This window comes from Diadema antillarum, unplaced genomic scaffold (genome assembly GCF_040938485.1).
Source record: "Diadema antillarum isolate AM-2024a unplaced genomic scaffold, OU_Dant_1.0 scf00000017, whole genome shotgun sequence".
NCBI classification, from domain to species: Eukaryota; Metazoa; Echinodermata; class Echinoidea; order Diadematoida; family Diadematidae; genus Diadema; species Diadema antillarum.
The window spans coordinates 626,891-645,692 of NW_027270906.1; the positions used below are offsets into that span (position 1 = coordinate 626,891).

At 37.3% G+C, this 18,802-nt stretch overlaps 1 protein-coding gene across 1 annotated transcript; it reads left to right on the plus strand.

Annotated features, from left to right (window-relative positions):
* The first annotated feature begins 7,138 nt into the window (after positions 1-7,138).
* On the plus strand, positions 7,139-17,252 carry LOC139726180 (N-acetyltransferase 9-like protein). The gene is made up of 8 exons (XM_071637256.1): positions 7,139-7,226; positions 8,344-8,433; positions 9,586-9,695; positions 11,469-11,525; positions 13,596-13,676; positions 14,750-14,809; positions 16,483-16,577; positions 17,130-17,252. The coding sequence occupies exons 2-8, from the start codon at positions 8,357-8,359 to the stop codon at positions 17,250-17,252; spliced, it is 603 nt and encodes a 200-aa protein (XP_071493357.1). The 5' UTR covers positions 7,139-7,226; positions 8,344-8,356.
* The last annotated feature ends 1,550 nt before the right edge of the window (positions 17,253-18,802 follow it).

Sequence of the window (18,802 nt, forward strand, 5' to 3'; positions counted from 1 at the left end):
TTTCATCCATTGAGGGTACTACAGGATCATTTTATACACAAATTTTGAGTGACATATAACATGACAGAAATCAATATCCGATTTTTCCATGCAGAGGATTATTGCAGTCCTTTGGAACTCTTTTTCCTGTATCTTACACAATACCGTCAGGTCCCAAATGTGTTTGACTACTCCCACAACGTACAATCCATATACTACAAGAATCTCAGAAGGGATATGACATTAACCTCACTTGTCTACATTTATATACATTATACTACACATTTGTATAGTACAACGGGGCTCATACACAATAACCAGTGATCATGTAATATAATTATAAGGCACATATGACTCACATTCTCATAGAGAGTCCTCCACAGTCCACGCGGCAGATTTCTGTACTATATCGCCGATGACTAGTGTCAAACATAAAGCTCTCCTCACCGCGGGACCGGTTCAGTGCTGGGGATCCAATGACACAAGATTCACGCGACTGGTGGCACTCTGCGACCATACACCAATGCACTTTCACTTGGGTTGATTAGCTCCGGTAAACAGTACAAACACAGTCATAGCCATCCATAAAGCTGATACTTTCCATTTCCATTAACTGCGATTCCGAAGTAGGACACAATTTCCAACGCACAGCAAGCAGGATACAAATGGTGAAGACGATATAACGTGATGTGCCCACATATCTTTCACACATATGATGATTTGGGACGAGTATAGCGAAAGAGGGCAAGGTGATTTTTTAGTCTCAGGTCTGAAGGGCGTTTATATACAAGCGATGTCGTCCGAGGTAGTTTCTCCTTCCTTCGCCAGTTCACAAACCAAGCAGGTCGGTAATCACAAATAAACCACCAGAAACTATACAGTACAGGTATAATAATGACATATTTACAGGTCGAAGCCACTAGTTATAGACTCCTTTCAAACAGAACCACCCCACATTTCTTGCACTGACATGCTGCCTCACTGGTACCAGAATTGAGAGAGAGAGTCTCGATATTTTACATCTGCTATATATTCTCCAGCCCCAGTGGTCTCCATCCCCTTTTTCCCCTAAATTTTCCAAGAAAGACATAAAAGATAACAACACAGCACTCTGCACTGCCCTCCACCAGTAGAGCGATGACCACAAAGATAAACAGGAAGGAAGATAAGAGACAGGGGGCTTTAACCACAACTCAGGCAGGGGATGGGGAGAGGGCTAGTCCTACTGCTACGAAAACAAATCATTACTGTTTTAAATGGATGTAACACTGCTGAACTACAAAATATGCTCACTTATATACACTATATACAACAATGTTGCAAGAAATTTCATAGAGAGGTCTACAAGAGCAAGTATAGAAATATATTGTATTGGCTGTCTGATCAGAATTGTATCGGTATTTCCAACACTAACTTAGCTATCGACAGACTTATTTTCTCAAACAATGTGAATGCAAAGGGGACATACTCCTTGGAGGGCACAACCATATATAACCCTTCTTTATTACTGTGTTACATATATATACATATATATATATATATATATATATATATATGTACATTATATATACATATAATTATATAGATATAGATATAAACATGTTGCGAATTCACTTATTGGCTCCAATGTAACGAAGAATAAACCGGTAATGCAATATTTCGCCAATATAAAGAAAGAATGAGTTTATTGAGCAACTTCCATCCACCTTCTTCAGGAGTCTCCTGAAGAGGGTGGATGGAAGCCACCGAAAATTTGAGTTGCTCAATAAACTCATTCTTTCTTTATACTGGCGAAATATTGCATTACCGGTTTATTCTTCGTTAGATATAGATATAGATATAGATATAGATATAGATAAGAGTGTAAAAAAATCAATATCCATTTCTGACATTTTAACCCTCCTCATTCGCCAACAATATTTTTCTTTCTGAGCAGTTCTATAAACATATACCCATATTTCTAATTTCTGTTACCTCAAAATATGTACTAATTTCTGTATAATTATCTTTACATATCACTGCAAAATGCATGACAACCACAGCCTGGATATGTACCTGAATACCACGGAAGAAGACCAAACAAGGGGGGAGAGAGAGAGAGAGAGAGAAACACCTAACTATACTTTCTTTTTTGCTTTCGCAATCGAACCTTCAGGCCTACTTTGGATGTGAAAAAATATCAATTACAAAAGAATGACAGCAAAAAAATGTACTTTCGTTTGCTCCTTTTTCAGCTATCTCATTCCTAGGGACGTAACAATGTGAGCTGAAAGGGACAGTGGACTTATTTTCCAAACATCAATTTGGTCTATTTTTGTTAGAGAAATATTTTTGTTTCCTTGTCTCTTCACAGATTTACTTTGTAATCCGTTATCCACTATGATCGTTTGTGATTTTGCATAATACATGACAGGTAAACCTATACTTTCTGTGATGGGTCCCCTCTTAGGCGAACAATAATTAGAAAACTATATATTCCGTTCATTCTCTCTCTCGCGCGAGTACTTGTTCTCAACTTTTCGCAATTTCCTTCAGCTATTGTACCGAGTAATCGTTTAATATTGAAACGAACAAAGAAATAAATAGATATCAAAATCAGCATGCATAGACAGATTATGGTAGCAGATTATTTCTCCGAAGGTTAATTCATTATTCCAAAGGTTCATTAATCCGACAAAATAGGTTCGTTTTAGTTTTCCGGTCGAACAAACCTTATTTCATTTTTGAATTAACGGAACCTCGTAGTATTATTGTATACCATATAGTGTTATGCCATCACGATTGCCAATAGTTTGTATTCTTACTCTCATGAAGTTTTGTTATTTCGAAGGTTCGTCAACTGTCCGTTAATCCGAAAATGAAAAATGAAAGAGAGAAAAAAAAAGTGTTTTAATTTCCAGACGGACGAACCCTATTTCATTTTCGGATAAAGGAACCTGCGTACGTAGATGTATGAGTGTTATGCCAAGTACGGTTGGGGCAATAGAATTCTTACTCTCATGAGTTCTCTTCCATCTCTAGCATCCCTCAGCAAAAAATCCTCGGGGAAGTCTCGGCCTGGTGGTCTCGACCAACCGTAGCCCCGTGGATCGAACGCCACTAGAGTGAAGATTTCTCGATTCAGATTATCAAGCTGGGGCTGAAAGCTTGACCGAATCGAAGCTTGATTGTGATGGAAAAGATCAATTTATATTTCATGAAACAGATTGAATGTGAAGGCATGTGTACTTCATAATCTGAAAACGTCTGTCTAACAAAGTGATGACCATGTTGATTACCAAGAGATGTTCAATATTTTAATGTATGAAATGAAATTGATGGATAATCACGCATGACAACGTGTATGAACATTTTAACTCATAACAAACCTTTAAATTTCAGTTTTCCATTTTGATATTAACTTTCTCATTCCTGAATGCAGAAATTTTGTTTTAAAACGGTACCCATTATTCAGACATTCTTTGGAATAATATATATATATATATATATATATATATATATATATATATATATATTATATATATATATATATATATATATATATATATAATTGGATTCTGAAAAGGACTTAATATCACTGTGTGTTTTTTCTTTAAACCCACGTATTTGTTTACGAGTCAAACCCAATAATTCATATCATATTAAAAATAAGAAACATCATTGAGAGAGAGAGAGAGAGAGAGAGAGTGTGTGTGTGTGTCACCATTGTTGTATGGAGTTTTCAGCAAAATACAGAATGCAAGTAATGTAATGCTTTATAAGTTTTGCTATTGCTCAAATTGAAAAGTTTTAGATCAAAAAACCCCGACAAATACTGCATGGAGTAATAAATAGGATGACGCATGGTGTGAATGCTTCAGTTTCAGTTCCAGTAAGTTGTATTTTTCCACTTGTATAAACAAAAATAAGTATATATGACAATTATTCACAAATCACGGACATATAAACAGGAGTTCTCAGTACATGTTCATGTGATAAATACATAATATATTTCATGACGACAAATCTTTAAGTATATAGGAGAAGGAGACGGGCGAAAGAGGTAGAGAGAGGGAGAGAGAGAGATGGAGAGTGAGAGGCAGAGAAGGGGAGGAAATTAATGAAAGAAATAAACATGGAGAATAGGAAAAACACTTTGATATGAGAAATAATCAAAAATGAACATATCATGACATACGAAAGAAGGACAAAAATACGACATCGAATGATGTGTTAACATGTCTTTACCCACGGCTCCTGGCATTAGCAGTAGCACCTGCTCTCCAGATCCAACTCTCTCGTAGTATAGCTTGACTCCATTGACACAAATCTTGCCACTCTCTAAACCTGGTGACCTGTGTAAAGTATGGCAAACAAAGAGAGAAATCAAAAGAGATATGCCTATTGTGAAAAGAGAGAGAGAGAAAAAGAACATTTTCAATACAAATATGTACATATTATAAAATTACAATAATAGTTATGTATTAGATATTAATTGATATATATTTATGAAATATAAAATCATGTTACATAAATATAGTCATAAAAACCACTACAAACAAGCAATCAAAGTTAAAGAGAGCAAAACGTCTTGTTAAAATCAGTAGTAAGCGGATCAATGTACAATGTACAGGTAATGTTTGAGAAAACTATCACGTGGTATCGTTTCTCACAAATCCAGATACTGATGATCTTCTTGTTATGTAATCTTACTATCATAAATCCAAGCAAAGAGCGATGTATATAATACTTATTTTTGTCCAAGTAGAAACGATTTCATGGATTTGTAAACTTTGTCAACAAGAGATTGCATAATATGATAGTAAGCATGAATGCATGAATGCATGATGCCAAAAATCGTTGTAACAGAAATGGTGTGGCGGTCCTTACTTACATCAGCGAGGTGATCGAGACGAACCTCCCTGCTTACATCAATGCCCGCAACTTGTTATATTGAGTGACGGAAACAATAATTATGACCATTGTAATAATTCATTTTCCACGTGTATGCACTTTATTCCCTTTCAAGTCTGAAAATACTATAAGTGTAAATCATTCAGTGATAGTGCGTTTACTAACAAGCTACTTTCCTTTTGCATCAACCTCCCCTCCCCCCCCCCTTAAAAAAATTCTCGCCAACACTATATGTCTTACACAATGCATGTTTTGTATGTAATCATGGGGGAATTATATCGTTTAAGTTATGACTGTGAACATACGTTAAATTTCTACATTACCTGCTTTCCAGATGCTCATTTTCCGCCATGATTTGAGTCTCAATCGTAGCAGCCTGAAGAGTTGTCTTTTTCGTTCTACAGCTCAGAATATAATGCCCAAATTCGTATCACCCACAACCTTCCATTTCACTGTGAACAGTGTAAGTAACCTTGCAATGCCGTAGCATAACCTCATACATATCCCTGATACCACTTGGCAGCTGTTAAATTTGCCCGAGGCCGTTGTGTGATGAGAATCTTTTATGATGAAAGGACAAGGTCTTGTCCGGTCAAAAGAGAGAGGTCATACTTTGTGATATCATCGGTTGACCAGTCTTGGTGGAGGGGGGGGGGGGGCACTTTGGGTATGGGGCTTACGTCGATGAAGGGCGTCTGCGGTGTTATTCTATTTAAATACGTTATATTTTGGCCAACAGTGATACTCCAATTACAGATGGAATATAGGTCAGCTAAATGACTGGTCCTTTAAACTGACCAGGCAATACTATAGGGCCTACAAGTCATCGATCATTCATGCTATATGTATAAGACCTATCTTAAACAGTGGGTGCAGGTTCTTAATCAGTTTGTGGGTAGCGGAAGGATCTCGTAAGCGGAAAAATTATCGTAAATTGCTGATGATAACGGTATCTGAAACGAGTGTTTTAGATAATATTGTTGAACCCAGAACCTAAAAATTAGCTACGAGAAGTTAGCTGAAACTGTAAAGTTTATAAATTCTTGAATTTCCCATTCCTGTAACTTTTCTGCTATCAGTCACGTGAAGGGAAGGGAAAACATCACTCTTAAGAAAAAAAAACAGCAAAATGATCCACGAATTACATGATGCAGTGCCTCAGCGAAGTGTTTCTGTCGTGAATCTAACCGCTCAGGCCCAGTGCGACTAGGAGACTGCATAAGTTATCGTGACATCTTTACACGCACTCTGATTGTCTTATAAGTGGTGGTAAAGGAGTTCATCAAGATTGATTACACAATACTTTGTGCCACTCTTATACTTGGTAGACTGTTCATCACATGATATTCCCCCTTTATAGGCCCTATTCATAACTAAATGATTGATCAATCATTTCTTCGCTACAAATAATTAATTTAGGCCTACATTTAGGGCCTACACGTGAATATGACAGACGATATATCTTCTGCGAAAATGAGTTAAGCTTTGAAATTCACTGTGTAATCTTCGTACTTAGTTAATGAGCGACTTTATTAGACGAACATTCCATGATATTGCTCTTCTAAAAGGACTTAATTTCTGTCTCAAGGTAACTGTATAAAACTGGGGTGGTTTAAAAGTCTTCAAGAAGAGAACGGTGTGTGAAGGGGTTGAACCTACTTTGGTGAAGCCGACACCTGGGCCCCGTCTTATAAAGCCTTCAAATCAATCACAAGTCCCCAAATCAATCGCAACTTGCATTGCAGCACACACAAAACTTGTGATTGATTTCTATCACAAGTCTTTATAAGACAGGCCCCTGGGCCGATGATGGGAGGTGGGGGGGGGGGGGGGGTTGTGCCTTTTTCATTGTGATGCGCTCCCTCTCCCTGTTCGGCTCTAAAAGCTTGTCTCACGTTCCCATAGCAACAAGCGCAGGGACTTCTCATGCATTATATTTTTTCGCATGAAATTCTCCTTTACAAGGAGCCTTTGCAAGGAGTTATTGAGTGTTGATTTTATCAAAGCCGGTGCGGAGATGAAGTGGAACTTGGTTTAGAACAGGGCTTTCACAGTTTTAGTATTGGTGTGTTGCTCACCTCCCCTACATCAGGGAGGTGGAATCCTCCAATGATTAAAGGACGAGACGACGTCCACCGAAAGGGGCGGGGCGGATGCGGTGGGTCGGACATCCTTCCTTGCCGCCCGCCCGCGCCGCGCCCCCTGGCCCTCCAATCCGCCGCGCGCGCGCCGCCTCGCATATGGCACTAGCACTCGCACACTCACCGCGATTCGGAGACTGGTGACGTGGATGAACCAGACGTGGGATCACCTCAAATAGTCTCAAGTGTCCCCCGAAAGTTAAATGGTACGAGGTAAGTGTATTTTTTCTTATTCTTCTTTTCCTTGCACGAAATAGGAGTAAGCTGGTATTTATTATAGTGGACGGTAAACTGTGAATAAAAGCTGGCAAAGCCGGACCTGAAGTACCGACTCACGAATGAACAACACAATTTTAAACAGGTGGGACTAAAATTTATATAGTGATGAGTAACGTGATAGCTGACCATGGCATAATATCATCCTGCCTGTTAAAAAAAAAAAAAGCTGTTGCGGTTGGCTAGTGTTGCAGTGTTGTAATGGTCAAACACGGATGAATGACACCAGGGCCCCGTTATATCAAAAGATATAATCGATTATAAATTTCCTTGATACATACACAGGCTGCCATCGACTTAAAAATAGGGTTTTAGGAATCAATTGAATACATATCTAACAGTTATATAAATATAATCAATTAAATTCACTAGCTCTAATGTAGTCTTCATAAAACATAAGTCTACTGTCTAGTATACACAGCCCAGTCGCGTCGCTGTACAGCGACTGGGCTGTTTTATATAATTACATAAAACAGGGCCCAGGGGCAGTATCAACGACTGCTATGAAACAGTCAATGGGATGGTATATGCACAGTGCTAATTTAGATTATGTAGAGAAGTAGTCGTTCAAATACTATTGAAATGTTCGGTTAGCAATGATCAGAGAGTCTTTTGGTCTTTGGTCCATGCCAGCTCTAACAATTTTTTTTTTTTTTTTTTTTTTTTTTTTTTTTTTTTTTTTTTTTTATAGATAATTCAGGTGTAAATTAGTGCTATAGTTGTATAGATATCTAGTTAGATACAAATTAGACCTCCTACACATTAATCAGTTGTATTCAACCTGTATCGGCGCCCGCACCAAGGTTTGACCTCCCGTGCCAAGGTTCGAATGACCGTGCGCAAAAGCATTCACACAGGATCTAGGATAGGAGTAGTATAGCCTATAGGTTTCTTACAAGTAGCAGGCAGTCAAAATTGGGATGGCTTTGTGATTGAATTACGGCTTGTGTTAACTTAATAACTGTACATCAGACTATTTTCTGTGCACTGTTGTAACCTTACAGACAGACATTCAGTGTTTACTGCTTGTTGTAATATCCTGTCGCTTTTATAGATTCATTGTCAAGATGCGCATCAATGAAGCGACCTGTATCATTGGGAGCAGTGTGGTCCTGGTTCCATACAAGGAGTATCATGTCCCAAGGTTAGTTTGTCAAGTTTTACATCACCCACCCTGTCTGTCACAGACTTATGGCTGCCTTTGAGAGTGATGACTACAATATATTTTCCAATTTTATTCTAATTATCATGTAGAGTCCAGCATGCCTTCTTGTAAATTAATGAACAGTGTGAGCTAATCCTAAACATATTTATACATGTATCTTTTTGCACTTGAATACAAGTATCACATACTGAATGTGACCCTGCACCACAAAGCAAACAAAAAGTCGCCAGAAATGAATTTTCAGTTATGACCATATTCTGAAAGAGCAACCTTTAAGCTTTAAAATGATGTATAACTCAAATCAAATGGACTCTCCTAACCTATCTAAATATAGGAAAGAAAGCACAAACTCAGGAAAAGTGTGAACTGAGAAAAAAAGGCTCTGAAGTACAGTGTCTATTCAAGCGATTAATCTTTACCAAACCGTGCTGGCTGTGCGATGAATGGGACAAAAAACAGGAAGTAAACCACTTGAGTAATAACAATGAAAAGATTATCAAATTAAACTGAAATTAAGCATGCCTCATTAACACATTCTGTCCATAATAAATACCAACTTTCAAAGCAGTAGCACTATCCTTTCAAAAGTTATTAGAGTTGAAAGTGAAGAAAGTGGACAAGGTTTTTCAGAATTGAAACAGGGACTCTAAAGACACACCTAATCACACTATTCTATCAAAAAATGATCGAGATAAACTGCTAAAAATCACTTTCCCACCCGTTTTATGAACCCAAATTTTAGCATAATGTAAAAGAAGACTTGCTCTTTCAGAAAATATGAAAAAATCAAGATCGGCTAGGTTGACCCATTTCACTTATTTTCAGTCCTCACGCAAAATCAGTGTGTGCGACTTTTTGTTCGTTTTGTGATGCACGGTCACATATTAAATATTTTGATTGACAAAGGCATTGTTTTTTTTCTTTGCAAGGATGAAATGACAAAGAAGAGAGGGAAAAAACCAACATAAAGGAGGAAGAAGAATAAATGAGCGATGGAAAAGGAAAGTAAGGAGACTGGTAAGGAGAACAGATGGAATATATGGTAGTGAGACAAAGACAAACTAAAATGTGAAGATGAAAAGAGAAGAACATATCAGGTGGATTGTGATTGAATTTTTGTATCGTTTGCAGGTATCATGACTGGATGCAGTCGAGTGAGCTTCAGGAGTTGACAGCCTCTGAACCTCTCACCCTGGAGGAGGAATACCAGATGCAGGAGAGCTGGCATCTTGATGAAAACAGTAAGCCTAGCACTCTGCAAGGAGTAGTACACTGTGTATGGTGGTGCACTGCTCAAAATTTAAAACTCTTGGCTGAGTGAGGCTCTGTGAACATTTTAATAACTGCACTGTGTGTCACTCAATATTACACTTTTCAAATACATTGTAGAGTGGTATTTCTTTCCATCACCCCCCCCCCCCTTGTCAGTCGTAAATTCACTGGAGAACACCCAAAGTGTGTGCCTCAGTCATCCAGGATAACAGTGTAGCTGAGATAAATGATAATACCCGTTACACTGAATTATTGTTATTTTTTTTTAAACTCGCATTTTTTTTCGAAAGGATTGAATGACCCACAGAGCTCTCCACATACAGGAGTCTCCTTCTAATACAGGATTATGATAGTGATGTTAATGTGACTTGTGTGAGTATTTGTTTCAGGCTCTCTTCTGGGATAAATGTCACACAATGAGTTAACACAAAGACAGAATAAACCAAAGGAAAAGATTCAGGAAGTGAAAATATGGAGGTTTTTTTAGGAACGGCATACTAGAAAGAGGTTACACTCTTCAGCCAGAGAATGATGAACTCCTGGAACAGCCTTTCTGCAGATACTATGGAAGCATCATCAGTTAATGCCTTCAAGTGTAGGCTCATTGCCCATGGGAAACTGAAGTTTAATAAATTTAGGTAAATCCAGACGACATGAACTGACCACCCCGTGGTTCTATACATCAAATTGAACTGTCCGGGCTCAGAATTAGACCCGTTGAATGGCCCTGTACAAGTCTTTTACTCACAGGGCATCATCATACATAGGTAATTCAGATAGTCAATGATTCAGTCAGTTTGGATATCAGATCTTGCCTGTTGTTTGTGCTTTGGTCTCCTATGTTCTGGTGATCTGTACTGGGTTTGATTTGAATGGAGTCTTTCAGCCCCCTTTTCCCCTACTGCCACATGAAATACAGAAATTATAAGTATCTCAAGTGTGGTAAGAGGGAACACAACAAATCCTTTGACAGTTTTTGATATGTCTGATAACAACTTTTTATTCCTGTTATTTCATCCTGCTTCCACATCAGGAATATGTTGCTGCTTTAATTTGTGACTAATATTTTGTGATCTTAGCAGACGATATTGATTGATTGATTGAATGATTGATTGATTGATTTGATTGACGAAGGGTACCTTTATTTCATCCAGTAAAATCATTAATTGCAGCCCAAGGCTGAATTACAATCAATTTCACAAAGTATGTACATAGTATAGAAATAATGGCAGAATAACATAATGTATATATTATATGATCTGAAACAAAACAAGTACAATTTGATATTGAGTCAATACAGTGGACTCCCGTTATAACGAAGTCCTCGGGACCGGCAGTTTTCTTTCGTTATAACGAAATTTCGTTATAACCGAATGAATAAACAATAAAAATACATAGAGTTGATAATGTTGCGGCCCTAAATTTTATTTCGTTGTAACCGGAATTTCGTTATAACCGTGTTCGTTATAACGGGAGTGCACTGTACACTGGTCATGTTATCAATTCAGCTTTGCAGTACAAAGGGGGAAAATGGGGGGGGGGGGGGAAGGAGGAGAGAAAAAAAAAGATCTTTGTGTGAGGCCCTTTTATTTCTGGGTGAATCACTATGTGTCAATTATTCATGAATTGTTGATAATATCTTTTTGTCACTGATATTTTTGTTCATGAGTAATTCAGGATTTAATAATGTTTGCAAGCAACAAAATAATGGCATCGTTTTTCATTGTTTCAACTCTTATCAGAATGCACATTCATATTACTGGACAGATGCAAGTGGGAAGGAGGAGAAAATGAAATCGGTGAGTTTTATTGAAATTCTTCAAGCTGCGTACTGGATGAGTGACTTTAGATACAAGATAGCCTTGTGTCAGACTACAAGTATGAGAACATTTATGTGCCATGCGAGTAGCACTAACAATTTTGGAGGGCTGGTATAGTATTTTGAAAACCAACATGCACACAAGAACTTGCCTGCTGTTAAAGGATTGTTCTTGAATATGCTATTGACAAACTGAATAGGGCAGTGAGTCTAAATTCTATGTAATATAATGAGCTAGTCTAGTCCTTTCTTGATCTAGTTTATAAGTCGTTATCACCGAGAGCTCTGTCTAACTGTGTGATGGACAAAAAGTTAACCCTATTAAGCCCAAGCTATTTTGACCCCTCGCAGGCCCAAGGGGGGGGCACATTGTGCCCCCCCTATATAACTTTTTTATTATTTGATGTATCATCATCATATTTGGCACGTGGGTAGAGTAACTCATACTCTACCTGACCGTACATTTGAATTTTCACAAGGTCACCCATGGAGGGCGCTATTTACAAAAATATAAAGAAATACATAGGAAATATGCTAAAAACATGATTTTTCGGTATAATTTCTTTATCCCCATTATATATGTCTTATTATAGACCAATCATTTTCATATTTGCCACAAATGATAAGCAAGTGGAATTTTATTATTTGTGATGTTTGAAATTTCTCAAAGTCACCACATGGGGGCGCTATTCATATCAACATAGCGATACATTATGAGACCTGAGATGAAATGTTTGGGATGGGTACATGTATAGTTATGACATTTCATATTTGCATAATAGTGGAATTTTGAGATTGCAAATTGAAAATATTATAAAATAATGATATTAGAGGCATAACTTGGGTGAAGGAATCAAAATAACTCAAAATATAAGGGCAATCTGTAGAAAATATTATTGCTTTCAATTATTTCTATTATATCTATTGTTTTATGCCTTTGTCACATAAAAACAAAGGAAATAACAAGAAAAACTTTCCAGGACCATGATTACTTCAAATTTTGCTTCTTCAACAAATTTCAGCCAAGAAACACCCATTTCATACACTGTAATGCTGTAAAATGAAATGGGAACAGAAAAAAGATGCAAAATCTGACTGACATGGTTGTCAGTTTATGGTTGCCATGGAAACCAGCAACGTCAAATATAGCTAAATTATATATCAAAATGTTCGCAGTAAGATTTTAGGAAAAGTCACCAAATTTGGTTGAAATCGGATTAAGGACGAAGGAGTGGCAAACGAAAATCTGGTAGGGGGGGCACAATGTGCCCCCCCCCCCCCCCTTGGGCTTTAAAGGGTTAAAGGACAAGTTCACCTTCATAGACATGTGGGTTGAGTGAATGCAGCGATATTAGTAGAACACATCAGTGAGAGTTTGAGGAAAATCGGACAATGCGTTCAAAAGTTATGAATTTTTGAAGTTTCTGCTCAGTCACGGCTGGATGAGAAGACTACTATAGCTTGTGATGTCATATGAGTACAACTATATAAAGAAAGTATTTTAAAAAATTCAAGATATTCTCACTTTTCTCACATAATAAAAGAACATTCCATTTCTCTCTTTCAGAAGTCAGGGGAAATAATATTACCCCTAACATAAGTCAGTAACATGTTGAAGAAATGTGCACTTTATTCAAAAAGTCAAGTTTTGTGAAATTCTCTTTTTATTTTTCTTATATTGTTGTACGCATGTGACATCATGCACTGTAGTAGTCTTCTCCTCCAGCAGTTATTGCACAGATACTTTAAAAATTCATAACTTTTGAACGGATTGTCGGATTTTCCCCAAACTTTCACTGATATGTTCTACTAATATTGTTGCCCTCACTTCATCCACATGTATATGAAGGTGAACTTGTCCTTTAAGGTAGAGCTCACAGCTGTTATTTCAGAAATTTCGAGCAAATTTTTAAATGGATTTTAGGTGTACATGTTTGTATCTCCTCTGTATTGCCAATGTGGAAGCTTAATGATCTGTTACAAGCCTCAAATCAGCGAATATTACATATAGTCAGTATTGCTGAATATTGCCATTATTTTTGGTTTATAGATGCTATGTGTGGGGATGTGAATTTGTTCTTCAATGTATCAGAAGATACATCGTCAGCTGAGATTGAAATTATGGTTGCAGGTGAGTGTTAGCTCTGTAACCTTAGCTTGCCACAGTGATACACTACACTGACTACAGTAACTGCATATGCCATATAAATAGCGAGGGGGATTTTTCATGTATCGGGACTTTCCTGCAATTTTGAGGGTGGTTATATTCGCAATCGTAGAGTACAGTACATGAAAGGAGAAATGTACGTTGCATTTATGTACGCTTCAGAGTTTATATTTTAGCTTGCTGTTAATTTCACAATTAGCATCGTACTCACAAAATTTGCAAAATGAAAACCTTGCAAAATATATTGAGTAGATCATTGTTCTCCATTCAAATACTTCCATTGACTGCAGTGCTCACACGCATCAAAAAATGTCACTATACTGCTACGAACCATCAAATTAATAGATTCCTCCCATAGAACCTTGTACCAAACTTGTCTACAACATGTTCCCATAAATGTGTTTTTCACTACATGAATGTTTGTATGCATAGTTGTAGTTGTCCTGTTGGGCAAGCTTTCTGAATATCAAGAACAATCTGTGGATAGTATGCATGTGATTTGATTATGATTCCAAACCAGTCCATTAGTTTAGTCTTATATTGACCCGGTGAGGACGAGTCCCAAGTATACTCAGGCAGGTGTCTATGGGAAATGCGTGTTGTAGCCAAATCAGCCCGTCCTCAATGGGTTAATGAATGTGAGCTCATTAGTTGCTCTGCTCCTTTCCTCTCATTTCCCTAAGTAATCCCGGGAAGACTCATAATACAACAGTTGATATCTAGTAGTTTCAGTCTTCAACATTTGGCATTTAAAAATGAAATTGTTACTGGATATGATAACATCTTCAAACTTGCTATAAACACTCTTGGTATGTTCGTGGAAGAAGAAACAATACTATTGGTTGAATTAATGTATTTGGGTAGGTCTGTTATTCAGTCGACTAATCAGGCCCAAATAGGCTTGTGGAAGCTTGACCCCTTGCCTTCGTAGTCAGTTTTTAAACTTGGTTGTTGATTAAAAGATGTACATGAATCGGAACATGATATGAATGTATCTTTACTTATCTATTTTATCTTCTCTTTTTTTCTCTCCCCAGAACAGGCCTGCAGAGGAAAGGGAATTGGAAAGGAGGCTATTCTAGTCATGATGCACTATGGTCAGTAGATATGATGCCTCACTGATCTATTGACAACTTAAAACATGAGTGGTTCATAGATTAAAGGCATAATTTACCATTTGCAGATAAAATAAAAACCCAGCATTAGTGCTTTAAAATAGTTCTAAACTGTGAGTTAGGGATAGACACCGCCTATGTAAAAATTTGAATTTGTATAATCAATGTTAAGTATTGTTAAATATTCAAAATGTGAACAATGGTTATAATAAAAATGTTTCCAAACTAAACCGTCTACAGTTACGGTTTATCTCCTTAAATATTTTATGTTTTATTGCAAAATTTTTATATGGTAGGATGTTTTATGATACAATTGACCTACACACATGCATCAAATGTGAACATTTTTTAAATCACTGCTCCAAATGGTAAACAAGACCTTTAAATAATTGTGTGAATGGATAGTGGACAAATTGCTTAATTTTCTGTGGTAGGGGAGTGTATTAGCAGTGAAAGGGAAGAGGAGGGCACAAGCAATTGCAGTAGTACAGGAAGAATTGACACAGAGAGTAAGCAACAAACCTTGGCTGAAAATTGCACAAAGAGAAGAGTTCAGGAAATATTCTGAAAGGCTCTGTGTGTTCACTGGTATTAAAAGATTAAGACAAAGGGCTTAAATAGCTTTACATTAACTCACAAATTGTATGTGTTTGTTTGAAAGTTTGCATGGTGGTATAAAAGGAGTAGAGGTTTGAGGTAACACCATGTTTAAGTCCATGTGTACAGACAGATACACACAAATTTCATGTTATGTAGAGTTCTTGAACTGTTTGAATATTAGCAAATGTTTTAAAGGTTTCTTCACATTTAGATTGAACAATATATGTGACCGTGCACCTCAAAACGAACATAAAGTCGCACACACTGATTTTGCGTGAGGACTGAAAATAAGGGAAATGGGTCAACCTAGCCGAACTTGAATTTTTCATATTTTCTGAAAGAGCAGGTCTTCTTTTACATTATGCTAAAATTTGGTATCATAAAACGGGCAGGAAAGTGCGTTTTTTAGCAGTTTATCTCGAACATTTTTGATAGAATAGTGTGATTAGGTGTGTCTTCAGAATCCCTTTTTCATTTCTGAAAAACCTTGTCCACACTCTTCACTTTCAACTCTAATAACTTTTGAAAGGATAGAGCTACTGCTTTGAAAGTTGGCATTAATTATGGACAGAATGTGTTAATGAGGCATGCTTAATTTCAGTTTAATCTAATAATCCCTTCATTGTTGTTACTCCGGTGGTTTACTTCCTGTGTTTTGTCCCATTCATCGCACAGCCAGCACGGTTTGGTAAAGATTAAGCGCTTGAATAGACACTGCACTTCAGAGCCTCTTTTCTCAGTTCACACTTTTCCTGAGGTTGTGCTTTCTTTCCAATATTAAAATAGGTTAGGAGAGTCCATTTGATTTGAGTTATACATCATTTTAAAGCTTAAAGTCTGCCCTTTCAGAATATGGTCTTAACTAAAAATTCATGTCTGGCGACTTTTTGTTTGTTTTGAGGTGCACTGTCACATATTGCAAAGGCATATATGTTATGCATTATCTGTGTTTTTGGCAGCAATGTGTATAATCTATCAGTGCTGATAGTTATTGCACATTATAAATCCTACTGCAATTTGTTTCTGTAATATTATTTCCTGTTGTATGATGGCAGGTGTTAGATTCTTAAAGGTGAAGAAATATGTGGCAAAGATTGGAGAGAAGAACACAGTTAGTCTCCAGCTCTTCAAAAAGCTTGGCTTTCAAGAGGTGAGTCTCCATTTTATGTTGTCGGGTTACTGTAAATTCAATTGTAAAACCAGAAATAATGGAATGCATTCTAATTTCAAGAATTTGCAAGAGCCAAGATTAGCAGAATTTAAAATGCACACAGAAGTTCTTGTCTGCACTACATGCATTGAATGCCAGCGGCAATTCGCCAAAATTTCATGCTGTAAATATGGCCATGGGCTCCAATTTGCAAAAATTTCATGCCATGAATATTTTTTGTTTTGCAGCATATGTAATTTCATGAGAAGCAACTACAACTGACTGTACTACTAAAGAAAAAGTCACCATTGTGTTCTATTACTGTGCAGCAGTGTAGAATGTCATCTCGTTTCATCTTCCCCTCTCTCAACTTAAAGAAATTACAATGCAATGTCTTGCGTGGAAGTTTGATGCACATGTATCTCGTCAATTCTAAACACATGATACAGATAATATCTGTATAAATAAGTAAGTTCTCCTCAAGTGGTTTTGTCGTTGTGTATCATACTTGTTTTGGTGATTGTTACTAGATTTTTACATTTTAATTCTCAGACATCAGTGAGTAAAGTCTTCCAAGAAGTGACCCTTGAGCTAGAGGTCAATCCTGATGTCCAGCGGTGGTTGGAGGAGAAGACAAACCACCAGAATATCACAGAGTACAGCCCAAAGAGGTAGCACAGATTCAAGAGATAGGTAGGTCAAGCATTAATTAGTTTCGTATCTATACAAATTTGGTTCTCCTATGCACATGCAAACAATACACACATTCAAAATTTGTATACATTGTTTATTAGTAGTTTTATTTTATCTGGTTTTTTTTTTGTTTTTTTTTAAGGAGAGTTGAAGGTGGCTCCCCCCCCCCCCCCCTTAATTGCAATGTGGTACTTTGCTAAATATACTTGTGGTATTAAAGTAAATGGCACAAAACTTACCGTACTTCCATTGACAATTCAAATTGTCTCTTTTAGAGGCTTGTATGAACAAAATTCCTCAGAGGTCATTATTTGCTGCCCAAAGAGAAGCACAATCTATTATGTTTGACTTCTCAAACATCTCAAGGATTTTTTTTCAAGCTCTGGTGATGTCATAAACTGGGTGTCTATGGGTGTGTCAGCTTTTCAAACAAAAAGTAGCAGAGAGTCAAAAATGCAGTTTTATTGACTGTAAGCTCCCTGTTACTGTATGAGCTGCTGCGCTAGTAATATCAGATGAACTTATATTTTGAGAGTTGTGGTTTGAGTGTCACATTAGAGAATTGTTGCATGTGGTTCCTTTCCAGACTGGAAGAAATATCAATTATGCAAGAATTTTGAATGCCATTATAAATGATTACAAATGATGATACCCGGTAGTTATTTCGAATATAATAGCATCCATAACATCATGATGACTGCCTAATGAAACAAACAGGAGGCAGTTAAATTTTGTTGCTTTCCATTTTGTTTTTATCTCTTTACCTGACACCCTGCAGCAATATTGGTGAAACTTGAGAAGAGGATAAATCAAAGGAAACCAGGTCCTCATCCGCTCCTTGATGTGGGTCCTCAATCCTTGGTCTCTTGATGAGGATGTAGCCAGCCGATTGCTACGTGGACAGGATCAAATGTTATGGAAAATATCCATGAGAAAGGATTTCACAGGACTGAGCGAGGTCATCTTGACTTCAAGATAGCTGCCTGGCTGGAAGCCTGGAAGGAAGGATTGTATTGGGTCATCCCACTAGACCGACACCCACGAGTCATACAGCCCACGAGTTCGACATTGAAAACAGGTCCATGAGTCATACAGCTCACGAGTCATACAGCCCGAGTTCCACACTAGGCAAATAAAGCCCATGACTTCGACACTAGGTGAAAACAGCCCACAAGTTCGACAGATACAACACGTGGCTTAATGTATCGGTTTCGTGGGCCTTGTTAGCTTAGTGTCGAACTCATGGGTGTCAGTCTCGTGACGTGCACCTGATTATATTCCTCTACCTCTTATCAGTCTTGTCAGTATGCAGGAGAAAGGTAGTCATAGACATGACTTGAGAGATAGAACATCGTAAACAGCACTGTCCGGGCCTTTTATTGTGAATAAGATTTTGTAAACAGTTTTGTGATTGGTTCAGTACTTGGTCTCAAATTGTAAGAATAGAATGAAATATTGGTGTTATCCCTTTTCAAGAGGCATTAAGTTATCAATTTTTACCTTGGGGATAATGTACAATGATATGCATGTAT

Coding starts and splice junctions, on each gene's coding strand:
- LOC139726180 (XM_071637256.1), top strand. CDS start 8,357: ATGCGCATCAATGAAGCGACCTGTATCATTGGGAGCAGTGTGGTCCTG. Junction 9,696..11,468: donor CTGGCATCTTGATGAAAACA/GTAAGCCTAGCA, acceptor AACTCTTATCAG/AATGCACATTCATATTACTG. Junction 11,526..13,595: donor AGGAGGAGAAAATGAAATCG/GTGAGTTTTATT, acceptor TTTGGTTTATAG/ATGCTATGTGTGGGGATGTG.